General features: G+C 38.9%; 1 protein-coding gene and 1 long non-coding RNA gene across 4 annotated transcripts; one reads left to right on the top strand and one right to left on the bottom strand.

Moving 5' to 3' along the window:
• Positions 1-337: 337 nt before the first annotated feature.
• On the bottom strand, positions 338-2,926 carry LOC106098903 (uncharacterized). The gene is made up of 4 exons (XR_001225226.3): positions 2,647-2,926; positions 2,244-2,557; positions 680-955; positions 338-575 (listed from the first exon to the last, which is right to left on the bottom strand). It is a non-coding gene; the product is annotated as an uncharacterized LOC106098903 (long non-coding RNA).
• Positions 2,339-27,850, top strand: ugt8 (UDP glycosyltransferase 8). Of its 3 annotated transcripts, XM_005458742.4 has the most exons (7): positions 2,380-2,513; positions 7,374-7,467; positions 7,971-8,803; positions 13,014-13,156; positions 21,546-21,622; positions 22,675-22,894; positions 24,027-24,405. In XM_005458742.4, exons 2-7 carry the CDS (start codon positions 7,449-7,451, stop codon positions 24,403-24,405), a joined length of 1,671 nt encoding a protein of 556 aa, XP_005458799.1. In that variant the 5' UTR covers positions 2,380-2,513; positions 7,374-7,448. The 3 variants fall into 3 exon arrangements, with proteins under 3 accessions (XP_003454282.3, XP_005458799.1, XP_025763510.1); XM_003454234.5 differs by lacking the exon at positions 7,374-7,467 and having other exon boundaries at positions 2,339-2,513; positions 24,027-27,850; XM_025907725.1 differs by lacking the exons at positions 2,380-2,513; positions 7,374-7,467 and adding an exon at positions 7,531-7,551.
• The last annotated feature ends 117 nt before the right edge of the window (positions 27,851-27,967 follow it).

Below are 27,967 nucleotides of genomic sequence, written 5' to 3'. Positions count from 1 at the left end.
TCTGGACTGAGTATCATGGACTGAGTAATGCCCATCACTCAGGCCACTCACACACAGACTCTGTTCAGACCAAGTCTTTTCTTTGCAGTACTTCCAACCACTTTGCAACTTGTTCTCTAACGTGTGCCTTTCTCTTATTTTTGCACGTTTCACTTGTTTGCTCTTTATTCCTGCTGTCTGCTACTTATATTCAATTCCAGCACAGTTGGTGTGGAGCACCCACAATTTCGTTGTACATGTACTATGACAATAAAGGCTATTCTATCCATTTTAATTACAGAAATTTAACTGGGAACTTTCTTTATAAGGTCATCAGTGCCCTTGTTTCAACAACACACCTTTATTTTAAACACGTAAGCACTGGAAGCTTCACACTACATTGTAATACTATTGTTTCTCCACTAGGGGATAGCACAGGACATGAAGCACAGTGCCCCATTTTTTATTTTTATTTTGGTCCAGTTTACAAGACAAACACAAATGAATCAAACATTTCAGCATTCGTTGTCCTCCAACTACTGCCCAGTCATGTTTTTGCTGAGGACTGCTCCCCATCCATGTCAGTTTTATATTCCCTGAACACACAAACAGGCGCAAACTAAAATTCCACACAAGCACTTATTTGTCAGATTTGTGCATTTCCGGTACATGCACTCATGTGTAGTGTGATTTTTATTACCCCATTCCCTCTGTGTCTACACTTCTTTCACTGATCTCTCTCTCTCTCTCTTCTTTTTTGCTGTGTCCTTGCCTGTTCTCCTTCCCAGCACACACAGCAGCTTTTGACTTCTGTCACAATATAAAAGTCTTTGCAGGCTTTCTGTTCTCAAACACAGATGAAGACGCACACCACGAACGCCGCAACTCTCCACGGGAGACCTCGCCAGCGAGCTGTAGATTGAGTGTCCCAGGGTGATTAACTATTGATATGGGGCTCAGGTAACGCACCTGATATCTGGGGGGTGGGGGAGAAAGACAATAGCATTGGAAGAGGGAGGGGGGTGGAAAAGAGAGAGTGAAACAGAGAGAAATAGTGTCCGGGGGTAGAGTAGGAAAGAGACATATAATGAGGGAGAGTGAAGGCTGAAGGCCAGCTCACAGACAAATAACAAGTACACGGTTGCATACGCTCTAAATCCACATACAGGCCTCCCTTTGGATTGGCGGACTGAGTGGATGCTCAGGCCCAGCAGCCAGCAGCTGAATTGCATATTGTGATGACTCAGGGAATAGCTGAGGAAATGGGATGGAGAGGGCACTGAATGTATCAGGGGGAAAAAAGTGTGTCTGTGTGTGTGTGTGGAGGGCAAGCTTATAAACAAATGGATCACTGTGAATTAGAGAAGAACCATCCATTTGTCTTTGGCAACACACATTATGGCCCTGCTCTCCAGTGTCCCCCAACCCCAACCCCACCCTGCCCAACCCCACCTTCCAAATTACGTTGCATTCCCACCTATTTTCCTGTGTTTGCTGTGTAAACAGACCTGCTTCTTTGTGTAACAGCTACACCAGTTACAAGTTACACCGTCAGCATTTATCGCAATCACCCCCTACTAAATTCTTTATCTCTACCTCTTTGCTGTCTGATAAGAATCTCTCCCTTATTCATACCTTTTTGTAGGTGGGGAGTTAAGTAGGCCCACTTTCCCAAAAGCAATAACAGCAAAGCAGCTAATATCGGGTCTAGTGTGCATATAGTACTGTATTCCTGTGAATGGATGATCTGGGATATATATATATATATTTTTTATTCACACCGTCATCAGCTGATATCGTTTGATTATCCATTATAATTCTTCTTACTGTTAAAACAAACTTAAAAGAAATGGTACAGACGGCGTATTGAAGTTGCTCACACCCAGTTTATGAGTTTCGGTGGGCCGAGTGTTGAATACCGGCACCACCAGGAACTAATTAGAAACACACCCACATAAAAGGTGAGAGAAATAAAGAAATCTTTTGTAAAGGTTGCCTTATGAAGTGATACTACGAGACCTCATAATATCCGGTCATTACACAAGTCCAAACTCATTGATAGTGGCTACAAATAACAGTAAATAAAAGTGAATATAATTGAATTTTCTGCTTGATTTAATCGACTTAACATCCGAAGCAGGGGGTCAGGTGGTGCCTCCTTTTCTACCTTACCTTACCTTACGCTCATTAAAAACAAAACAAAACAAAAATCCCCGATTGTGTCAACACAAACGGAGTCAGCTACAACCAGTATGTAGGCTTACCTGTATGGGCTGTTATGCTCCACCGCTCCGTCGGGTTTTTTTCCCTTCTCTCTGCCACTCCCTCACTTCCATCTTGCAACACAGATAGTCCCGCCTTTCGGCCACTCCTGTGTGGGATTCTGAGTTTAATGCTCCCTCCGCTCGTTCTCGGTTGCTGGGGGACGTGTTTTACTGACCACCTTTTGCGTTGTCTCTCCACGACTCTTCAGGAAAATCGAGACTGCTGCACTTTCAGATTTAATTTCTCCCGAACTACACTGAAGTCCCCAGGTAAGGCCAACCCAGGCGAATTTTTAATCAACAGGTGCTGTTACCTGGTTCGCCCATAAAACTTGGCAGTTTTATTTTTTAATACAGGTGGCTGATATTGATGAAGATGACAGGTTACAGGCTACTTTCTTACCTTTTCTTAAAGCTCAGCCGGCTGTCCCCATCCCCCTCGAGGTGCAGGTGTAGTCAGGTTGATGTCTTATGCTGTGTTCACGTCCCTTGCGAAATATCCATGCCGAAAATGTCTCTCTTTAGCCGAGAATCATTGTTTCGCCTTTTTTCCTTAAATTCAAAAGCTGATCCATTTTGCAGTGTTGGATATGTGTGTGTGTCTGTGTGGTGGGCAACTTTATTCATACATTTTTCCTCATAAAAATATAATTTTTGATCCCTGGATTTTTGCGCTTCTGGACTTGAAGGATTTTTTTTTTTTTTTCTTTTCTTTTTTAAATAAGCCTTTCTCTCCATGACTTTAGCGAGATATGTTTCGCTTTTTTTAATTCAAAGCTGATCCATTTGCAGTTGATATGTGGTGTGTCTGTGTGGGCAACTTTATTCATACATTTTCCTCATAAAAATAATTTTGTCCTGGATTTTGCGTTCTGACTTGAGATTTTTTTTTTTTTTTTTTTAAATAACCCTTTCTCCCATGACTTAAGCTATGATCGATATATATAGAGAGCTGTAAAACATATAAAGAGTTGTAGAAATAGGCAAACACGACCACTACTACATTGGTGTGGGTTTTTTTGAGTTAGCTTACTTATCACGCATGATATCAAATCTGTTGGCCGGACTTTAATGTTCCATTCCAGATGTTGAGTGTTTACAGTTTAATATCACGTGTCCAGTGGACTGTCCTATATGACCTTAAGCTAAGGTATTTCAATACCAAGCGTAAAGACGGCGATTCTCTGTGACTTTTTTTTTTTTCCTTGTGGGAGGGTCAACATCAGAGCACCTGTTAAGCCAATCCTGTTCCTCCGACGCAAAGTGATCAGCTGACATTTTTCTTTTTCTTGACTGCTCAGTCTCTGTCAGGCCAGAGGTAGTTATGTCACTCTTGCTTTCAAGTGTGACAGTCACTGCTAAACAGACCAACGTAAGTTGAATTTCGATTGGGATGAATTTCGTCCTCAGAAATTCTTTGCGGTATTGATCTAACAGTCAGACTGTTGCTTTGTGTTATGACGTGTGCCTTTGCTCAAATCTTACCCTTATTATAAGGGATAAAAGGATAACTCTCCTAGACTGTGACAGCCTGCCATACTTACCAAACTGTGTACTCACTAATCCTATTTTGTTTCCTCATTGTTCATATTTTAAAGCAAATAGTGATGGTTGTAAATTCCCCTATCACATTCATCACTGCTTCCTTATTTCTGGCTCACATCGGTTGCTGGAACACACTGGTTTTATCCCAGTCTCCTTTTTAGTTTCTTTATTTCCTGACAGTGTTTATCTCTTGAAAAAGACAGACCATGTCTGACCACGTAGATTGGTGCTTCCTTATCTGTAGTTCACATTAATGAGATACCGTCACTGTAAACTCATCCACTCTGTACCAGTCTAGTTCTTTGTTTTCTTTGCTGACACAACGTTTTAAAAGACTGAGCCTGTCCGACCTGTTTTTGTGTAGCAGTGCCATAATCATGATGAAAGGGAGGGAGCAGTAAAAGGGTAGTCGCGTGTACAGAATCAAGGTAAAGGTGTAAAGGTGTAAAGGTAAGGTAAAGGTGAGGGGAAAATACCTTATACTGGACAAAAAGGTTAAATAGAATGAGACAAAATTTTTTTCTGGTTTGTTGACTGACAGAGTTCTTATGATTTAATGGAAGTATAATTCTAAAGACCTATTTAGCTATGATTTTTCCCTTTGTCAGTAGAGAACACGTTATCTCTGAGCAGATACCTGTAGCCAGTGTGCTTATTACCTTTTCCTTAAAATGCTGATGAAGCTTTTAAGAGATAAGGGCGTGCAGAAGAAAAAGCCATGTTGCTATTACAAACAGCGTTTCACATGTCTTGGCCTGGGAAAGCCAAGTTGTTGCTTTTTGGGTTTTTTTACCCCCCACTTTTCAGCTTGTTTTCACCAAAATTCAAGATCTAAAGGCTCTTGACCTTTACTTATCTGTGAAGTGCTCTTGCATCACCTTCCATCTTAGAGTTAACGGTACAAAGTATTGTGTTTGCAGATATCACAGAATTTCAACTAACCTTTTATAGACTTGACCTGTTATAACTTTTCACACATACGTGCACTTGCATTTTTTTGTTGATGACACTCGTATGCAGCCACTAGGCCCAGATACGTGTTGCTATGTCAGATTTCATTATGAGGGTTTAACCTCAGGCATGATTTAAAAGAAAAGGATTGCATCACCCTTAACACCTTTCGGCAGGTTACGAAGCTGTTTTCAGCCCGTAGTCACCAGCTAGCCGAGCAATAGGACTTCAAAGCTACCATCATCTGGATGTCTGGGCCCATTTAATCTTTTAGAGTGTTTTTCTTTGATTTTTCTAAAATTCAAGCGTTATTACCCCAGGCTAGTGAGTCTTGCCCTTCAAGGTCCTTAGTTGCGTTCTTTTTTTTTGCAGCAAATAAACCTAAGACCAGTTTATCTCGCTCCACTTGAGAGATATGAGCCAAAAATAAATAGCTAAAGGCTGACTTGTGTTTGACTTAATATCAGCTCTTGGATGTCACATCTCCGCTCTCACCAGGGTGAACTGAACTAATGAACCCCTACTGTGGAAACAGCAAGGGGCCTCCTCCTGCTGTGTTACATCCCGAAAACGTTAGTCTGCATTACAGAGTGTTAATCACCATAATTACCATGTTGTGGCACTGATTGGATAAAAGTGCTTCCTGCCAAAACTATACTTGGTTTGATTTTTAGTAACGCATAAGAGATTATGTGTGCAGAAAATGCTACATAACAGAGAACCTGAATGGAAGACTAATTTTAAGATAATCACATAGTTAAAGTCCCTTTTCCCGCCTCAAAAACTATTAAATGGTTTCTTTCTCAGTTACTTTTGTGTTGATTTTGAATAATAACATAAAAATTATTGTGCAGAAGGGTTGCTATGCTTAGTTGTTTTTTTTTAAAATTTTTGTATTGGAGTGTACGATGCACTTAAAAATCTAGCAGTAACAACGTGTTGCACATCAGTTGAAGTTTTAGTTTTGGATGTAAGTTATAGACAGTTATACATTACAGCAGAACTTTAAAAGACATTTACTATTTTTTTTTATTGTTTAACTGGATAGAATTGTGGACTTATGGTAAACATTAGTAGAAGCATAGTGGGTCCAGAGCATTTTCTGTTCATTAATAATAATTTTTTTTTCTTACATACACCGCCTAACTAATTTGTTAGACCAGCTGTCATAAAAAAACAAACATTTTAGAAATCTGCCAAAAACTTGTGTAAAACTAAAGATTATATTGTTTTTTATCGTGCAACCAAATTTTAGTCTGGACATGTCTGAGCTGTCAGATATTGATCAAGCATCACATTCAACGACTGAAACTATTTTTTTTTCTGTTAAATAACTGTAATTTGGCATCTTCATCAAAAACAAAAAATGGAGTCTCTATCTTTTTGATTAAAGAGCTGGTGCGCACTGGAAGATTAACCGTTGCAGATGCATTAAATTTAGATTTTTTTTCTTCAATTGACCAATACTGTTAATTTAGGGCAGCTGTGGCATAAGCCTTACATTGGGTGGTGGTCTAATAAATTTGTTAAGCACTGTACAAAGTTTATCTCTTCATCTTAATAGTTTATTTATCATTGTTAATTATCATGTAAATCTAAAGGAAATCAGTATCCTGCATGGGCAGACTAAGATGTTAATTGTAGATTTTTGCAGCCATTACTGGCTACATCACATTTGTCTGATTACATTTGTATATTTTAACAGTGGCTTAGCTCGTAAGATGAATGGCACAATATCAAAAGTATCAACATTACACTGATTTATCTCCCAGCATTCACTTGGGACTATTAACTTACAAACTACAATAGCTGTCTTCCCAAGCTTTCATTCATTTTAAAATAAGTTCATAGTTTGCTCTAATCTTCCCCATCTCATTTGTCTCCATCCATATAATCCCATAATATTATATCCTTCAATTCTCCTCGGCTGTCCCTGCACACACGGTAACCAGACTCCATTGTTGGTAACCTAAGTCATGACGCATCTTAGTCCTCAGTAGACATTGGCTGGTTTCTATAGTTACCATCAACAGTCTGCGCTGAGAAGTTTCTGTAACAACATGCAGAGGCTATTTTAATGCAAAATGGTGACAGCCTTTAGTCCTCTTCATACCTGGCCTTGCAGAGAGAAACTCCATATTGTGGTTAAACAAGTGGCTTCCTATTGTGATCGAATGCTATAAGGTGAGCAGAATCAACCGGTGCAATTGTAATACAATCAGGAGATATCACTTGCGCCATGACAAAACAAAATGCAGGAGCTGTATTGTGGGACAGAGAGGATATCATAAATGGCTCACCCTTGAAACGCTTCCAGACCGATATATAACTTTCTACATTCATCTACAGGTATTTAAATAGCACCCATTGTTATATAGTGTAACTTATACATTTCCCTTGGATGTCATCACCACACAGCTAAAAGTGTAAAACCCGTAGCAACGTATGGGTTAGCCACTGTATATTAATGTAACCTGCGTAATGGATGACCCTCCATAAAGAGGCTTCTACTGTTAATCATTAATCCGAGTGAGAGGGGCCGAGAGAGAGAGAGAGAATGAGTGTAGGCATATAGGGCACAGGCTATGCAATGGAGGCTCAATAATAGCTCTTTGTGTTTGTATTTGTGAATAGGGCGGCTGGAGGTTCAGAATGACGTTGGTGCTACCCACACCATGTCAGCGACAGTTGGGCACAGGCTGATTAGAAATGGAGCGGTGGAATCGAAGTACGTCAGAAGAAAGAAGAAGTTGATAAGGAAATGTAACGTTTTGATGCCAGAAAAATGAAACGGCACAAAAGCTGAGACCTTGTAATTTCTTAATATTGATTTGTATGTATGAGAGAACTGAAAGAAAATTAATACAGCTGAATTCAATTCAAGGCTTGAAGTTCAATGAACAGGAAATAAGATTTTCAACTCTCTGAATCACGCTCTGCTGATAGAGATAAAGGTTTATCTCGACTTAATAAACTCGTCTAATTGGCCGTTTCTTCTCTCGGTATTGATCGGGCTTCTTTCTGATTAGTAATTTTCCATCAGCCTCCTCCTTGAAGGTGCAAAGCGCACAGACAATTAACTCCTAGTAAACATAAGGCTTTATGATGCATTGCTTTTGGATAAACAGTGATCTATATCTGTATTATAATATTGCATTGGAATGTCTGTACTGTGCATTTTGCAGCTGTAATCCTAATATTGCTCTTCTTTTATTATTATTATTGTTTCAGCTATGCTACTACCCTCATCACTCCTACTCCTCCTGGGCCTCCTCACGTGGAGTCCCAGTACGACAAGAGCCGCTAAAGTGATTGTGGTCCCACCCATCATGTTTGAATCGCACCTCTACATCTTCAAAACGCTGGCAACAGCTCTACACAAGGAGGGCCACGAGACCCATTTTCTAGTTTCAGAGGGTCGTGAGGTCCCGCCCTCTCCTCACTACCATTTACAGCGCTATCAAGGGATCTTTAACAGCACCACAGCTGACAATTTTCTCCAATCCAAAGTCACCAACATCTTCTCAGGCCGCCTGACATTTCTCGAACTGTTTGACATTCTTGACCACTACTCTCAGAACTGCGATGCTGTCGTTGGCAATACTGAAGTAATGAACCGGCTGAAAGAGGCCAAGTTTGACCTGCTGCTAGTGGACCCCAATGAAATGTGCGGTTTTGTGATTGCTCATATCCTGGGTGTGCAATATGCTGTTTTCAGCACCGGCCTGTGGTACCCTGCAGAGGTTGGAGCCCCGGCCCCGTTATCATACGTACCGGAATTCAACTCGCTGCTGACCGACCGCATGTCCTTGATGCAGAGGATCGCAAACACAGCTGTTTACCTCGTGCAGCGCTTTGGAGTCCATTACATCGCACTGCCCAAGTATGACCGGATTATGAAGAAACACGGAGTAAAGCCTCAAGTGGCCATGGCTGACTTGGTGCAGGGAAGCCGGCTGTGGATGCTCTGCACTGACATGGCTCTGGAATTCCCCAGACCCACTCTTCCACATGTGGTGTACATAGGTGGCATCCTCACCAAGCCTCCCAGCCCACTCCCACAGGTCAGTACCAAAAGGGTACACAAAGCTGACGAGCTTATTACAAGGGTTGTTTTATTTTGTCATGTCCGAGAGAACTTGTGCAGTCTGTTTTTGGCTAATGCAGCATTTAAACAGCTCGCACAGCAAGATATTTTAATACACTGATACAAATGTGACCGTAGTCTTGAATCAGTCCTTCATATGAAACACTGCTGACAGTATCATAAGAAAGCAGCAAATGTTAAAAGTACAACAATTATAGCATTCAAATTCTCAGGTGTGGCACCTCACGCCTTTACATGTCCTATTCTCTTGTACTCAGGCCTAATGCTAACTTTGTATTTGAGATAGGCTTATTCATTTCAAGATCTACACAATGGAGCCTGCATTTCATGAATGCATCTGCATGTAGTGCTCACAGAGGCCTCTATAGGAGGCCTCTTATGCACTGGTGACAAAAGCACTGCAGTACAACGGCTGGCTCATGTGAACAGAGCTGAAACAGGTCATTATGCAAATATGTGGCTTTATTGGTCAGAATGGGAAGCTGCATTTTTTCCCAAGACTTTTACTAATATTTAGTTTTTCATACTGATACTCAGTAGGGGGAAAGAACTTATATATATATTTTTTCTGTTTGCATAGCATTCAAACTAATGCTACTTACAAACATTAATACTGTAAGCTTTCGTTATGGGTGTGGTCTGTGTTTGAGAACCCTGAAGAGTTATGAGAGGTAATACAAAGGCATGAGAAAGGACATACTCCTTATTTTTTTCATTCTTTAGCCTAAATCCATTCTGCAAACTGTTTCTCTTTTGTCACTGAATTATTCAGAGTAAATCAAAGACGCAGCCCTTTTTCAGAAAAGGCCTTATTCTATTTAACTGCAGTATCATTAAGTAGAAAATAATGGCTAATCCCTGTTTCTTATAGTCAGTTGTCAGATGTATTCTGTTAACAGTGACGAACATGAAATCGTCACACGAGAATTTGGAGCCAATAGAACTTTGGCTTCTTTTTTTTTTCAAAAATAGTTGAGGAGTAATTAACCACTTGTTAAAAAACAACCCTTTGGGCACTCGCAAAGGCTTGGCTGCAACATTCCTCTTGAATTTCAATCAAATTCGCACATCTCTAGTTAATGAATTGTTTTTCTGCACTTTCATCTCTTGAAACGACTTCCTCTGTATGTCTTCACAGTTTGCCGTTATTCACACCAGCTTGTTTCCATTATCTTTTTTTGGATCACTTGTGATATTTTCTAATCACAATGTGCTACAAAGAAAAGTCTGGTGCGAGGATTGGTTTGGGTTCAATGGACACGGTAGATTTTGAGCAAAAGGGGGAAGGGTGTTGAGGAGAGACGGGTAGTGATGGGGGGGGTTAGTCCAGCGTTTGGACATTGCGAGCGCGGGCTGTCGGTATCTGCTGCGGAGGGTTTTAGGAATGCCACACCAGCCAATAGGGAGTATTGTGCAGTGTTGTGTGGAGGGTTATAATGGAAGTGGAGGGAGAACGAGGTCATTGTTCTAACGCTAACTCTGGGGACACTGAGACTCTTTTATGGGGTCACTAAGGCCGCGTTGTAGGGACAGTAGGGGGTATGCTGCTGGGACACAGAGCCCAGTGTGCCCGTGAAGCTGCTCTGTGCCAGGGCGGCCTTAGCTCCTGCAGCTGGACCGTTAACCTGCCTCTCTCTCTACTTGTCCGGCAATCCTGTCTCTCCAACATGGCTGCTCCCTGATCAGTCCCCAACCACTGTTGGTCAGTCCATCCTCACTTTTACAAAAATATATTTTACTATAGGACAAACTAATGGTTTCTTAAGTGCACATCAGGCCTGTTGTCTTTTCAACAACCTGTAAGAGCAAATATATTTTTAGGGATGTGTAAATGCCTGTAAATGAATAAAAAGCTGGGAATAACATGTGATGCTAAATGATCAAAGTGCACAGACTTGTTGGTGTTGAAACATTCACAGTGTTCTTGTACTACATTCCCAGATAATATTGCTAAGAATCTCCATAACTGTCAACTCTCAGCTCTAGCTCAACACAACCAAAAAGAAGACGGCACATCTTTTTAAAATTAATTACCTACCAACTGAAATTCTCAGACAACTAAATTTGCAAAATAAAATGACAACAATCATGGACAAAAAAAGCAACTGCAAACAGCCAACATAGATTAGTCCAGTCATCCAACCCTAGCAAACCCAAACTCAAATGACTGTTTGTCATGATTTCTTTTTTCAAGTGCCTATTGAGAAGCACTGTAGTCCAAGTAATGGCAGGCTGTTACTAAAAAAAGAAAAAGAAAAACACCCCCACCCCCCCAAAAAACAGCACCTGCAACCAAGTGTTTCAAGTTGCAGGTTTGCTCATGGATGAGCCCTCCTTTTTTCCAGGAAGAGTGCTTTAAAAGCATATGGTATTCGATTTATATGTAGATTTGTGGTTTTAAATTGCTTAGTGTAGTTTGTAGGAACCCGTGGGTTCTGTTATTTCAGTTGTAGTGTTGATAGTTTTAAATCTTTTATTTGAATAGAGCGTTGAATAAAGTGAGCATTTAAGGTATTGGATAGTCTCTAATTAGGATCGCTAGAATATTAGGTTCAACATGTCAATAGTACGCAAAAGTTTTTTTTTTTCTTTGTTTTTTTTGTAAAATGATGCCATAAAAGGTAATGTTTTAACCTTGCTGTAACTCATAGAGATAATACTATACTTTGCCAGCCTCAAACTTGCAAAGACTGTTAAACATTCAATTAGTAATTATAACTTGGAGCACAGAAATACCCAACTTGGCTTTAAATAATACAGAAGTGCTCAAAAACAAACATTCATGGGTTAATGACATCTGCTCCAGTCCACCATTATGGATAACTATACTCAAATGTATTGTTACCCTGGTGATTTCACTCTCCTACATGGCCAACTGTAGGCATCAGGGTTACTTCCAGTAAAGGCAATTCAAATGAAGGGATCTCTTGAAAGGGATCTGTGGCATTGCTTCTTGATAGAGGTCTCCCCTGAGTTTTCTTTGAGCAACAAGAAGTCCTGTTTTTCTTAGAAACTTTAAATATACCAAACCTTAGAATTTCAAACTAAAATGTCAGCCTGACAAGCTATCTTCAGAAATGCTTGAGCATTACTTGCCAACCAGTTGGAGAATCCACTTTTTCTTTTCTCCCAATGACCCGTGGTTGTCAGGTGGTAACTGATTCTGTCTCTTTGGAGCTTTAGCAGTTATCAGTTTTACAGTGACAGGCAGCAACCCTCCTGACCATTTGGGAATATACATTTGTTCCTAGCAATTGGTGATTGCCTGTGGTTGCTAAGTGGCCTTAGGCCTGTGCGACCGGAGCCTTAGGTATATTACCCTCTTTGTGAGTTTATATTTTGCATAGGTGAAAATGTGCTATAAAAGACTTGTGTACATATTGAATGTTATTTAGCGTCACTTTTTCTGAGCTTGGTTGCTGATGATCAGGAATGACTAATGTTTTTTGATTGCACCTATATCAGCTCATACATAGAAAAATCTGGGAGTAGTACAAAATGCATACTAAATGGTTGAGGGTGTAGAGAGTATTAAGTTTTTTGTTAATCGACATATAATTTCATGCTAAAAATCAAAGGATTTGAACTTAGATGTATCTCTACAGTGTGTTCAGGCTGCAATATAGTTATGTTATTAGGTTCTAGAGCCTCTGTGCTTATCAGCCTTCAGACATAATTACCGGTTGTTCTAACATTATTAAAAAAGTAGTTTAGTGTACTGTGTTTTCATATTAAAGTTAGATTGTAGCATTTATTCAGTTTTATATCGTCATCCTACATTTATATGCAAACCTGTTAAAATGGATGTGCACAATAAACTCTGCTATATCAGTACAATAAATGCTATCATCACATAGGCGTGACTGCAAACCTTAGCAGATGACTAAAACAGTGTTCAAAGTTTATGTGACTTATTCATGTTTTATTGACACTGATGTCATGCATTTGTTTTTAAGGCTCTAAAAAAATCCTGAGCACTTTCAAATATGAAATACGTGTTTTTTTTGTTTGTTTTTAAAAAAGCTAAGAGGATGAAAACCAGATAGATTTGATCATTGTTGTTGTCTGGTAATATTACTCATTCAGGCTCACACACATCAGTACAAAGTCTATAAAGTTGTACTTTATCCCTCCTTTGTCTTTTTTTCCCCCTAATGTTCCTACAGGATTTTGAAGACTGGGTGAAAGACACAGAAGAGCATGGCTTTGTAGTTGTGTCATTTGGAGCCGGTGTAAAGTACCTTTCCAGTGACATTGCTCACAAACTCGCAGGTGCCCTTGCCAGACTGCCCCAACGTGTTATCTGGAGGTAAAGAGTCTACTTTCAATTTACTACTTTCTACTTTCAATTTAAAAGATGTGAACAGAACTTTCTAAAACCTAAAATTAACAACAGTCTTCCACTAGGCACAGTTTTTTTTTTTCTTTTCTGTTTCTTTTTTTTGGTTGTGTGTTGTGTTTTATGGAGAAACCTGCAGTGGTGGTAAAAAGTGTATGCCCTCTTCCTGATTTCCTATGTTTCTGTATGTTTGTCTCACTTAAATGTTTCAGATCATCAACCAAATTTAAATATTAGACAAAGATAATGCAAGTAAACACAAAATGCAGTTTCTAAATGAAGGTGTTATGATATAAATTAACTGTGGTGTATCACATGTTTGGAAAGCTGAGTTCAGCTTCTCTAGCGACACCCAGGCCTGATGGTTGCCACACCTGTTCTCGATCAAGAAATCATTTAAATAAGACCTGCCTGATAAAGTGGAGTAGACCATAACATTCTCAAAGGTTAATTCAGGTTAATTCAAGGTTAATGACTCATCTAAGAGGTCACAAAAGACCCCAGAACAACAGCAAAAGAACTTTAGGCCTCACTTTCCTCAGTTAAGGTCAGTGGTCATTACTCCACCATAAGAAAAAAATTACCAGATTTCTAAGACGAAAACCACTTTCAGTTTTGCCAGAAACATCTTGATGATCTCCAAGACCTTTGTGAAAATACTCTGTGGACTGACAAGAGAAATTTGGAACTTTTTGGAAGGTGTGTGTCCCATTACATTTGGTGTAAAAGTAACACAGCATTTTCGAAAAGGAACATCATACCAACAGTAAAATATGGTCGTGGTAGTGTGATGATTTGGGGCTGCTTTGCTGCCTCGGGACCTGAAAGACTTGCTGTGGTAAATGGAACCATAATTTCTGCTCTGTACCAAAACATCCTGAAGGAGAATGTCCAGCCATCTGTTCGTGACCTCAAGCTCACATGTATCTTACAGCATGACAATGATCCAAAACACATCAGCAAGTCTACCTCCGAATGGCTTAAGAAGAACAAAATAAAGATGTTGCAGTGGCCTAATCTGATTGAGATGCTTTGTCATGACTTTAAAAGGTGGTTCATTCTCAAAAACCCTCCACTGTGGTTGAATTACAACAATTCTGCAAAGATGGGTGGGCCAAAATTCCACCGCTGTAAAGGACACACCTCTAGTTATTGCAGTTGTTGCTGCTGAGGGTGGCCCAACCACTTATTAGGTTTAGGGGGTAATCCCCTTTTCACACAGAGCCTTGTAGATTTGTTTTTTTTTCCTCCTTAATAATAAACACCTTCATTTAGAAGCTGCATGTTGCATTTACTTGCATTTGTGTGTTTGTCACATTTAAGTGTGACAAACATACAAAAAAGAGGAAATCACACCACTTTATAATCAGCAATATCATACTAGTGTTTGACATTGTAAATTAGAGGTGGTGCTCTGTTTCTAGGAGGCAGGCAACCCTGTGAGGTCAAAGTCCATCCCCACAGAACATTTTTTACTAGAGGTCATCAGGTAGATCAAATAAAATTGCGCCATGAATGCTGAAACATGTTCTTGCCACAGGAAACCTTGACATCAGATAATAGTCCCTTTATAGTTTAACGATGGAAGTAGCTTTGCATTTTTTTTTTCTTTCTAAATTTAGCCACATCACAAGGATAAGTAATTCCCGAGTATTGCTCTAATAAACACACTTTGCGTATGTGAGTGAGGTGCAGACAGTGTATGACCATGTGACACGACACTTGCTGCTTTACTTTTAGCCGCAGAACTGCATTTGCAGCAAATTCAGTTCTGTTTACTGCTTTCGGGATTAATTAATAACGAGAGGCCCTTCAGGGTTAAAATGTTCACAATTACCCTGAAAGAGAGATAAATGTGCCTTAAATCTAATCTTTCAGTATAATCATTTACACAGTCCAGTAGCAATTATCTGCTGACCTGAGTCACAAACTCTAAAAATAAAATGAAGGAAACTTGAGTGATAGAGGTCGGGGGGGGGGCTACTTTAATATTACTTTAAAACCATCAATCCTTTAATCCTTAACAGGTATATTTGAAAAGCTTGCCATTCATTTATCGCATTGACCTACATTATTTTAACTAAGTATGGGATAAAGGATAACTATTTGGTTTAAGGATATATACATTTTATCACATAATAACACTTTTTTTGTAATGTGAATCCAGAAGCAAAGTACTGATTTGCAGTAGATACACTTAACATTACACTGATGGGTATATAATGTAGAACAGGCACCTGGATGTAGAGGTTGGCAGCTGGTCTGTAGAGGGATGACTACACAGTTTCCAGTGATGTCATACAAGTGAACTATTAACCTTCCATTATGTTTTCCTCTGTGTAAATGTAGGTATGTCATTGCATGTTGTCTTTATTAGGTTTTAGGTCAGAGATTTAGGTTTTCTCATCATGTTTTCAGTGTTCGGACTGCAAGTACAGATATTTTAGTGATTAGTCTTCATTTTATTGTAGCACTTAAAAAAACATAATACCACATTGTGCCATTCCTTTTCTCTCGAGTCGGCCTTTGTATAGTATCATCACATTTTTAGATCCCACATGTGGTGAAAAAGAAAAGGCAAGAAGTGCAAGGATAAAGTTCAGAGTCACTAATAAATAAATTTTAAAAAAAAAGACCTCTGTGCTGACTTTACTGATTATCTTATTGGGATTGTTTTCTTTTCTTTTGGAAAATACAGATTAAACAGATCGCTAAAGCTCAAGGTGAAATAGGACTCCTTTGTTCTTGTCTTGTGCCAGTTTATTTAGTAAATCCTCGTGTTAGCTTACTGACCTTCTGTGCCTTAGTAAAATGAGGTCATTGTACATATGCGTGGCGTCTTTTATTTAGTTTTGGTGAGAGGGGTGGTAAAGAGGAACGACTTTATAGCAACTTGCCTTACCCATGCAATGTTAAACTGCAAGAGTTGACTGTTGTAAAAACTGGGTGGAGGGACCTCAGATGATCCCATTGTGGTTGCAGTGTCAACTTGATGACTATTTAAAACAAAAGGCACTGCTTTTGTTGTAATGAGGGTTGCGTTTATGTGTACAACATTTTATGATACTGAATCATCTTTTTCTTGTGTAAAGTAAATGAAACGCATTCCCATTTTCACTTCCCTAATTTTTCATGGTATGATAATCAGGTTTTTTTATACAGGAATCTCATCACAGGAGAGAACAAACAAAGATTGCAAACAGGCAAGATCCTCTTTTAAAGGGCAACAGTTATGTGACATTGTATGGTAATGCAGCTTTTAGTGTCCCTTCTAAAGTAAAAGGTTAAAAAAGGAAGAAGGCTGATGACAGGAACAGGGAGCTAGCCAAATGAATCGTGTCATTGATAATTGGCTCCATGAATGTAGGCTTTGATGGGCAGGACAGTGAATTGGTGCTTTGTTAAAGACAGATGAAAGAGTTCGGGCAGGGGAGGGAAGCAGATAGAGGTGGACAGATGGGAGTCATAATGCAGCATGCATATGCTGAATGTGCGGAAATGCCTCCCCACACAAAAAAACACATGAGTATTTAGTCAGTGGCATGATCTGCATATTTTTGAGTCGAGTGCATTATTTTCTTTAAAAAAAATGTAGGAGGTGGTTTGTTGAGTTGAGTCTGTTTAGTAAAAATACATTTTATCAGTACATTTCAAATTATACATATTGTTTTATGCTTTTGCATCTAAACCTCCAAAATTGCCACACGGCACAATCATCCGTTTGAATGAGCAGACCAAGAAGAGAATTGAAAATGGTGTTTAAGTGATGAATATTAAATTCAAAATAAAATACAATGGAATTGTTTTATTTTTGATATATTGAAAATGAACCAAGAAATTATAAGTATTATTTTTTTTTTCTGTCTTGGAGTTCAGGGTGCCCCAGAAATAAACATGAGACTTATGATGATTAAGTTAATGAGTTTTGCTTGGGTTTTTAGTTTGTAAACACTACTTTTAAAATGTGCTGTGTACATATAAAGTGGCGGCAAAATTCAGGTAGGTTGGCTCGGTAAACTTTGCATGTCAGGTGGCTCTAGGAAAATGTCAACTTATTGGAAAGACTTTTGTTATTTACATAAACATACTGTTCCAACCAGTAAGTCATGTGGCACAACCGCAAGGAATGCCACCTGATCAATGATGGTGATATTGTTTAAAGCTCTATAGGTATTTGCTATGCTTATGTAATTTTGCTACAAAAAATGTATCACTGTTTTATGTGCCGGGCGCTGTAGACGGTCAAAGGGATTCTTGCCAAAAATGTCAGTCAGAAAAAATACATAATTAATTTTAATGTTTTGCTTCCACCACTTAACATTTTCAATGTCAAAGACATAAAAAAAAGTATATAAAAATTTTCTATTGACGCTTACATGCACACATACACGGGCATTTAGAAGAACCTAAACACCTGTGAGTACAAAAGCACTTTTGCTTTTCAGCTTTTGTTGATGCAAATCAAGTTCATTTGTCTAGGTGCTTTCAACCACAAGGTAATTCTAAAGGCTTTACATAAAACAATAGATCAAGAGTAAGCACAACTGTACGTTGTGTGTGTTTTTTTTTTTTTTTAACATTTACTTTTTAAGTTGCACAATGTGCAGAACAAAAAAGCCCAGTTAAACATCCCTGTCACAACTGCAGATTTGGGGGGCACTGATTTAAAACCACTGCGAGCTGGTGTAGTCCATAAAGCTAGTTTTTATCATTGAATCAAGAAATATTGTTTTCCACATGAAAAGATTGATTAAGTTTATGTCATTGCTTGAAGTCCCCTGGAGATATGGTTTGCAGATTTGTGTTTAATTTGCATAATTACAATAAGAAATTTTTTTACAAACTCTTTTTTCTTTTTAATTTTATTTACTTATTTTCTTTTAGTTTCCATGATTTAAGTTTGAAGTAGCATGCTTTGGAATGTAATGTCATTTTTGTCCTGAAGTGCAACTGCCAGTTGACAAAACTTGTCCCTGTTACTTAGATTCAAACCAGTTCAGTACTGTGCCAGAAAGACACACCCACATTTCCAGTCAGTCTAGAAGTATGTAAAAAATTTTCTGAAGTGTGTTTTTTTTTTTTTTGTTTGTTTGTTTTTGGGTTTTTTTTTCTGGAACAACCTTCTGATATACTATAACCAAAGGCATTTATAAAACTCATAATAAACTTGGAGATTTGCAATTTTTGCCATCTAGGTTTAGATTTTGCTACCGTGATGCTAGCAACTGCATCGGTAAAGCTGGCCATACACTGTGCGATTTTTTTTTTTTCAGTCGCGCGATTCAGCTGCTGCTCAAACTGCACGATTGACTCGCAGGGGTTAGAAGTTCGTCGGTCACGATGCAGGGTCTCACACTATACGGTCCGATGCTCTGATGCGACCTGAGTGCTCACACTGTGCGTCCATAAAAATGAAGGTTACAACAGAAATTCTGTCGCTTGCTCTCCCTCTCTGTCTTTCACTCACACTGACACGCACACCACCACCATCAACTTTGCTAAATTGCTAATGAAAAACATTGATCAGGCAGCTGTGATTGAGCAGCAGTGTAGATCAAACTATTTTCACGGTTGTATGTCTGTGAAGGTTCTCAGTCATCCAGGTCATCGTAGTCAAAGGAGTTTGCAAAGAAAAGCGTCTGGACTTCTTTGAGTTGCTTGAAGACGTTTCACCTCTCATCCGAGAAGCTTCTTCAGTTCTAAGGTCAAATGGCCGAGAGTCCCAGATTTAAACCCAGTGGGAGTATCCCCCCAAGGAGGGACAAAGGACCCCCTGGTGATCCTCTAATCACATGCGCCCAGGTGTGAAAGCGGGTGTGGGACCTAATCAGCCAGGGTTTCGGGTGAGCTCATTGTGAAACCTGGCCCCACCCTATCATGTGATTTCCTGAGGTCAGATGGCCCTCTTTCACTCCTCTTTCAAAAGAGGAGTGAAAGAGGCCATCTATGTCCACTGTGAGCGAACATCTTTGAACAGAGGCGGTGGTTTACGACACCAACTGTCTGCCATCTATAATCCAGTTTTGAGTTCCCTCCCCAGACGCCTTAACGCCCACTCACATCCTGGGCCATCTGACCTCAGGAAATCACATGATAGGGTGGGGCCAGGTTGCACGACGCACGATGAAGGCCAAAATCGGGCCGATCACCAAAACAGTCGCACGACTCAAAAATCGGCTCAAAATGGGCCAGAAATCGCACAGTGTAAGCCCAGCTTAACACTTGAAATTTTAGATTGACCATTACCAACAAAGTAGTTGATTGAGGCCCACTCAGCACGAGTGTGAAAGAGAAGTTCAGAATAAATAAATCACGGGTGTATTTCATGTCGTTTTGTCGCAACTTTGGTTCTCAGTCACTCATGACTGTGAAAAATATGTCTTCCCCGATCAGTTGGCGATATCACAGACAGCCAGAAACCACTCGACAAGTGTTTTAGTGACCCATAATTTACTTCTACACTTTGCACACAGAAACTTGCGTAGAGGTAAACGATGTAGATTTATTACCTGAGAGTCAGTCCTAGAGTTTTTTGTGATATTAAGGTGTGTGTTTGTATTGAAAAATGGAGAAGAGAATACAAACATGGACCATAGCTAACAGATAAGCATAATACAAAATACTGAAGAAATACAGGGTATAGAGGGGTGCTGGGCTCAGCTGTGGCTCACAGATCAGAGTGTTAGACCATTTAACAATTTGATTGAGTGAGTTTCTGTTCGTTACAGATATGACACCAAGGGAAAGGATAAAAGAGAGAAGCATGATAAAACCATCAGTGGGTTTTATCAATGCGGCGATGACAGAGCTTCCTCAAACGTGATAGCCTCTTTTTTTGCACACAGCTTCACAGTTTGCTTCAAAGTTCAGTTTAAAGTCAGTGACTGTTGCGAGATATTTTTGAGAACAAATACATTCCACTATCTGACCCTTAGACAATGTGACCTCCTGTGTATGAGAACTTCTGTCTTAGATATGGTTAACTGACGATAGGACTCGCACCATTTAACAAAATTATCAAAGACTGGGCCGTCTCATTATCTAGGGGAAGTTACACATTAAGCCAAAGAGAAAAAGATTATCAGCAAAAGAATGTAAACTGAGACAGAGTAAACAAAAAGGTTTTTGAGCCTGGACAAAAGGGGGGGAAAAATAGAAATAAGATAATGTTACCATGTGCTGCTAAACGTGTTGGCAGGTGGACAACAAAATTTGTTAATATGGGTCGGTGTAGATTCACTGTTGCCATAGTATCGGTCTCAGTTTTCAAAAGATAAGATTTTCTTTATTTTATGCATGATTCATTTTGTATATACGTTTTCTTACAGTTTCGAAATGACCTTGTCTGGCTGGCATTTACTATTATCCCCATTTACATATATCACAGCTCTTAGCAGCTAAACAAATGCATTGACTAGACTGTCTGTTTAGTCTGTGGGTTATATCGTTTTAAAGTTAGTCACTATGATTTGTCTGGCAGACTAATCCTCAGTATAATGTGAAGGATGAACACAACTCACATAATCTTTATGGATAACTTCTGATCTCTTTGGATTAAACATCCAAATCTTTGTGTTAAAACACTACATTGTTAAAAAAAAATGTGGCTGAGCACATTATTGTGGAAATTAACACTAATCATTAAGTGTTCATTAGTAATCAAGTAACCTGTGCAGTGAGTTGCATTGTAGTCCCATTTTGTTCTTTTATATTTTCATAATTTCAATTATTTTTCCCCCAGTGTCTTAGAAGTGTTAAGAAATTATACATTGTAGCAGAAAGAATCATAATTAGTGGATGTGGTGCTAGACTGCTTGAGCTACATCACCGACACTGTTTACCACTGCACCACAGTGCGGTGTTAGTCACTGTGGGTGGAAACGGACTATTTCTGGCAGCACGCTATTCCAACCATGCTCTATATTACTGACCTCATTTAGCATTTAAAAACTGCAATCAAGTGACAGTGTGACATGCAAACACTTTTTAAGAAACTACTATAACAAATAAAAAGAAACCAAAAAACTTGTATCAAAATGTGACAAAAGCCAAAAATATAGATTGTTCTGTTTTTACAAATGTATCAGTATGTGGAGTATGAAGAAACTTGGACTTTCTTACCTGAGTTTTACTGATAAAGTCTGGGTAGCATTTTAAAATAATGTCACACTTTTAAGCATTATTAAGATATTAGCAAGTGCGTTATTTATCGTTTATATATCATCAGTCTAATAAAATTTTACTTAAAGCACCTGAAGTTTGTGGGGTTTTTTTAATTGGCTTAAATTTAAGATGTTCTTCTCAAAACTAAAATACATTGTTTCAGTGTTTGTCTTCTGCATTGTTTCCTCCTCCTCAGATTCTCTGGCGTGCCACCCAGTAACCTTGGCAACAACACCAAGCTTGTTGATTGGATGCCTCAGAATGACTTATTAGGTAAGGACATGAGATCATTAAAAAAAACTTAGCATCTAGTTCTTTTATCAATATATTGTGTTTATAGGTGATTATAGTTAACTAAAACTACAAATCAAATAGATGTACTTAAAAAATCATTTTTAATGTTCATGGCAAAATTAATTAAAAATATATAGAACATGTAATTTTGATCTTGTCTTTGCAAGATTATTAAAATTTAACAAATATGAGCAGACCTCGGTGCATTTCTTTGAAACGGTAACACTAACATGTATGTGAGTTAACTGCTTCTGCAAAGTGGTGTTTGTATTATAATATCTGTTCAGACCTTCTTAAATTCTAATCTGATGAAGAGCCCCCATTACAATAATTAAAAATATCAAATATAAAACTTTCAAATTATAGAAACGAGTCTGAAAGATGTAAACTCACACTGAAAACTAAATGAAACTAAACTCAAAGAAAATAAAAACAATATTTAGCTCTTCTGTTATTATATTTGCCTTGAAAAAGTCTTCTCAAGAACGTTAATTTTTTTTGTCCTACTGCTTGATGACAAGTTTTTACACATCCCTCAGGCTTTGTCAGTTTCACCCTGTGGGTGCGGCTCACTAGGTTTTGTGTAGTACGGGTCCCTCCTTTACCTACTTATTAACGTCACCAGAAAAAATACACACAGATTCATTGTGCCTGATAGGAATGAGGAATATGGCACATTCAGTGACTGACAGCAAGGATTTTATTATGCGATGGTGTAACGGCACTTGGGTTAGGCAAGACTGCCGAAACTCAAACATTTTACCTGCAGGACACACACTAGGACAGTGAGAAGCATTATAAAATGAAAAATGACAAAAAAAATATTTTTTTTTTCTGTGGTGTTATGGTTACCCACTGTACTAAGCCAGGGTCTTAAAATGTTTTCCTTTTTCTTTTTGGGGGGTTTTCTTTGTCAAAGATGTGCTGCTGTTTCAGTTTCTGTAAACTGTTTCTAATCTTAGCAAAACAGCCCCGTCAAAAACTTTATGCCTAACATACAAAAAAATGACCTGTTGTTTCTTGTCATCTAGGTCACACTAACACAAGAGCGTTCCTGAGCCATGGGGGCTTGAATAGCATCTATGAGGCCATGTATCATGGTGTGCCGGTGGTGGGCGTACCTCTTTTTGGAGACCATTATGATACCATGACGCGCGTAGCAGCCAAGGGAATGGGAATCATGTTGCACTGGAAATACATGACAGAGGAAGACCTCTTTACAGCCCTGAGCAGCGTCATCACAGACACCAGGTTAGTTTGTCTTGTACTGCTTTGTGTATTATTGCTTTTATCAGTGAGATCTGAGGGGTGTGCTACGATCGAAGTGCAACACAGCCAGACTTCCTTTAGCTTACCTAGAACCTAAAACCCAAGTCAGAGATAACAGGTGTTATGAAGTTGGTTATCAACTTTCTCTGTTAGGCTGGGCTCTATGCTTGAGACTCCATTCACATAAAAAGGCGTTTTTCACAGATCATGTGACTGCTGTTCTGCACAAAATGATCCCTCTGAGTGAATGTTATCTGATGGTGCCGAGGATGATTAAACAAACCTGACAAAAATCTTTAATTAACATTAAAAAAATAACAGTAAAATGCAATTGTTGCGATTTAAGACAAGAGATTAATGCTGCAGAAAACAGTTAATCTGGTGATTTAACGCACTGTGATAAAATAAACATTTTAATTCAGTTTAATTACTGTCAACAGCGCTCTGTGCTGCTGTTTATTTCTAAGAGGACAGACACACATTAGAGCTCTGAAACTTTTAATTGGATACGTTTAAACATTAAATGTTACTGTCCCATTGCAAATATCGGAGGCGTGGAAATCACTTTAGTTAGTTGCCAGTTAACTTTATTGATTGAACAGATATTCTTGGTGTGTATTTTAGTGGCTGCAATTCAAAAATAGCTAAAATACAAAAACATTTATATATTTTCTGCACATGCACATTCTGGCATTGCTACCTAGAGTTTGTGCTTCATTTAGTGTTTTTAATAAAGTATGTTTTAACAACTTGCACACGTATCCTCCCTGCAGAGAGTCTACATTGCTCTTAAAACATGCAATAAAAGAGAGAACTGGTGATTCTCTCGGTGAACATAACCTCCTGACTAGGTTATGTATTCAACAGTAGTTACTATGGTGATTTAGCAAGATAAAGAAAGCCACACAGGGAACTCTGACTTTGAGCTTTTCCTTGCGTCGTAGCACACCCCCTGGTGACCATTCATGATATCAGGTCATTGTGATTTAATGGTGTCTATAATATTTCATATTTTAAGCTATATGTTGATTTGGTTGTGACTGCAGCGTTTGTTCAACAAATCTCCTTCCTCATTTTTTATGTCATCTCACTTTGCCTCTACCTACCAACCTAGGTACCGCCAGCAAGCCCGTTATCTCTCCAATATTCACAAAGATCAACCAGGCCACCCTGTGAGCAGGGCTGTTTACTGGATCGGCTATATTCTCCGTCACAACGGTGCGAACCACCTGCGCTCAGCTGTATACGAGGTGTCCCTCTACCAGTATTTCCTGCTGGATGTGGTCATTACTGTAGGGGCCGCCATGGCTCTGGCAGTCTTTGCCGTACGCCGGTTGGCACGATTGCTGAGGGGTAAGTCCAGGGACCACAGCAAAGGAGATAACGTCAGAGATGATGGCAGCATGGCCAATGGACATTGTCATAATGAGAACATGGCCAATGGGAAACACAAACGCAACGGCTCCTTGAAAAATGAAAAGAAGATCAATTGATGCTTCGAGAGGTTAAGAGGGATTTGGAAGAAGTTGCCCTACGGACTCAGCTCTAGCTTTTGGTTCACTGGTTTTATGAAAGTTTGGAAAGAAGGCTGTTCTTAGGTCTGCGTCTAGTGGCAACTACTATTCAGAACAAGCAAGAGGCTGCGGAAAGGATACAAAATGCGTCGTGTGAGGACAGAGCAAGACATCGGGTGCTCAAAATCTGTGTGTGTGTGTGAATATGGGTGTATGTGTATGTATGTGTGTGTGTGTGTGTGTGTGTGTGTGATATGAGGTAAATTTAACAAAAAACTTTAACGACCACAACAGCAGCTGCAGCAATACATCATTAAATTTGGGAATTCTTTGAGGATGAAACACAGGAAAGACATATTTGGGGAGATTATTTCTACACGTGCGTCTTCTTTCCTGCCTGTTCTCTGTCTTCCTGCCTTCCTTACCAGTGGAAGGATGACGAAGAGGGGAAATCTTGAGCGCCAACCCTCTCATCCTCGAAAAATCAAAACAAAACAAATTAAGATGGCTTTTGAAAGATTTAGCATTAAATGGTTTTTAACTGCAAACTCCAAGTGTTTGGTGAACTGTAAATAGAGGGTCAAACTATTTATTACTGTACAAATGCATTTTAATGATCAGACTTTTTAACGTATCTTATTTTTAATTTATTTCATATCTCGGTCGGTGTGACAGCACCATGTACACTCCGAATCCTAAGCCCACATCTGCACTCCACCCTTGTCCTTAATACTAGTGAAACAAACAAACAAAGAAACAGCTGATGGCAGCAGTCAGCGTGAGTATGGCTCAGTCTGCGTGTTCTTTACTTGCATTATCCACAGAATGTACCGTTGTCTTCAGGCTGGCCAGTTTATCAATGCACTGTTTTCCCTTTTCACAAGGTGGTGCCAACTTGTGACTGCACTTAGCTGTGCAGTCTTTGCATTATCTCTTGACTGACTTTTGTTGTGGTAGAGAGCGACTCTGCCGAACTCTCTGTGGCTTGTCCTTGTGAAAAGGTGATCATGTTTTTGTTTTTTTCTGCAGTAACGATATTACAATATTATGAACAGGCAAAGCAAGATCAGAAAGCTACTTAAGCTCATGTAGTGAGGGGAGGAGTCTGGGCATTACTTACACTCATGATTAGTTGCATCGTCAGCCCCATGTTTTAATTCTGCAGCCCTCATCTCTCGCTCCTTTCTTTTGATAAACATTTATTACTTGTCATTTCCAGTGCTACGCTTCACTTTGTACATCATTCAACTATGATTCAGCTGTTAATTATTTGTTAATAAATGTTTTAATTCTAATGTGTTACAGATGTTTTTAAATTATTCTGTTCAGGTAGATTTCCATTCAGCACTTCACTTCTGTAAATCTTTTAGAAATGCTGTTGAGGTTTATGTGCAAACTTACCTTCTGTAATTATATTAATTCTGAGTGTGAGTTATTCACATTCTGTACACAGTTACACAGATTTATGGGTACGCAGTGTGCTTGAATACGTGTGTGTGGTTGTTCTGGACTAGAATTGGGGTATGAATGAAGCACAAGAGATGAGGTTCATGTGGCTTTTTATTTCTATAACATCTGGTCACGTGTAGTGTTTGAACAGTGGCACTCACAATATCAAAATATCAATATCAGTTCAAGTGGAGGCTTTGTTTTAATTCAGGGGTCTGAACAAAAACGCTGCATTAACTGTTGAAGTACAACAGTTTTAGCCTGTTTTCTAGGGCTCAAATATAATTAGTAAAATAAAATAGTCATTCTTTTAATAAACGGTTCAAAATTACTTGCACTCAGTAACTATTGATGCCTAGAACCCATGGACATTTGTAAGGTTTTTTCAGTTATTGTCTTCAGTCTTTAGGTTTGCTTTGGAAGTGAAATGCAGCTCAACCAGGTTGGGATCAGAGGGCTGCTTCAGCGATTGCACAATATTCCAGGTCATTAACCTCAAAAACTCCTGGGTTCATTTCACAACATGCTTTCGGTCATTGTCCATCTGAACAGTTACCCTTGCTGTCCAGTCAGTTTTGCTGCATTTGGCTAAATATGAGCAGAAAGTATCAATCTGTTGCTTTAGACTTCTGTCATCGGTAAATCCTAGTGACCAGAGCCACTTGAAACCACTCAAGCCAATTCATTATATTGGCCTTACTGTGTTAGGTTATTGGTTGTGAGCTGTCCCAAATATCTTTTTGTTCTTTCCATCATTCTGGACATGGGCCGCTTTGAGTTTCAACCTGTTGAAGAGTGCAATTCCAGAAGTGCTCTGACTTTTCTAATAGTTTTTATGAAGTTTGGTTGGTTTCTTCTGGGTTTGGTGTTTTTATTGTATAAAGGATCCTGGGATCATACACCTGTTGCCTTCATTTATCATCCAGGCTTATTTTCCTCCAGAACTTACCAAAACCCTGGTTTTTCTTTGTGTTTCTAATGAATTTGCTTTGTTTTGGGACCTTGAATGAGGCCTGTTTCAGTTTTATTGAGATTCCTTTTGACCACATTTCACAGCTATGGTTTCCAAATGCAAATTCCATGCTTGGAATCTATTTTTACCTGCTAAATTTATGGAAAGAAGAACAAAAAAAAAATTAGCTCACACCCATTCTTTTCAATTATATCTGACATCTTGAAAATAAGAAACTGCATTGGGGAAAAAAAAAGGTTTTAATTCTTTAGTGGTTCATGCAGTATTTTTGTTTAACCCTTTGATGATTAAATAACTGCACTTGAGCTGAATCTTGAAGAGTCAAGTCAAAACTATCCAAAACTCTGGACATGACTGTATATGACCTAACTGTTGTCACTATTTCTACTCTTTAAATTTTTGCCACTGTGCCTGCTAATTGTAAATGCAGATAACAGAGAGGTATTTAAAAGTAAAAAAGGATTGTCATAGTTCAAACTATAAAAATAAACCCCTCATTTACAATGAATAATGATGTGTCAAAGTGATAACTGTCCCTGTGGGGAAATTGTCTTTTGCTGAGTTCAAAGTACAAGGCCAGCCGAAGATCATCTTTAGAGTCTGCAGGGTTTCATTGTCCTTCTAATTTGTATTTTAGAAGGTGGTCGTAGGCTTAGGAGAAGAAAAAACATCATGAATGTGGGATCTTTAGTTGATTTATCAAACTACCATGCTACACATACTGTGCTTCTTCTTGTTCTTCTATGTTTTTTTTTTTTTATGGATGGAATCGTAGCAGAGGGACTGTTTACCAACAACAACAACCTTAATGTAACGGCAACGGAACATTTAACCTAGTCAACGTTGTTAAGAACTTAACATCCAACCAAAATGTTCACAAATACTTTAAAATATTTCAGAGAAGTTTTATGACCTTCCTTTCTCTGTGAGCTATAACAGCACTTGCACAGCCCAACCCAGCCCATGATGGGTATGGCTGATGGGCCTGCTGGTGCTACGCAAGCTATGAACAGGATCTGAAGAGAAAATGTTTGTAAAGATGGTTGGGTTTTTTTTTTTTTTGTTGTTTTTTTTTTAGTTTTTCAGTATTAATAGTGTTGTACCCTACATACTTAAATG

Source organism: Oreochromis niloticus, linkage group LG6 (genome assembly GCF_001858045.2).
Source record: "Oreochromis niloticus isolate F11D_XX linkage group LG6, O_niloticus_UMD_NMBU, whole genome shotgun sequence".
NCBI classification, from domain to species: domain Eukaryota; kingdom Metazoa; phylum Chordata; class Actinopteri; order Cichliformes; family Cichlidae; genus Oreochromis; species Oreochromis niloticus.
The sequence above is the reverse complement of the archived record's forward strand: the minus strand, read 5'-3'. Positions and strand labels throughout refer to the sequence as shown.

Excerpts from the sequence above, each read along its gene's own strand:
- ugt8 (XM_003454234.5), top strand. The coding sequence starts at position 2,372 with ATGCTCCCTCCGCTCGTTCTCGGTTGCTGGGGGACGTGTTTTACTGAC. Across the intron at positions 2,514-7,970 it reads AACTACACTGAAGTCCCCAG|CTATGCTACTACCCTCATCA; the intron begins GTAAGGCCAACC and ends TTATTGTTTCAG. Across the intron at positions 13,157-21,545 it reads CCCCAACGTGTTATCTGGAG|ATTCTCTGGCGTGCCACCCA; the intron begins GTAAAGAGTCTA and ends CCTCCTCCTCAG.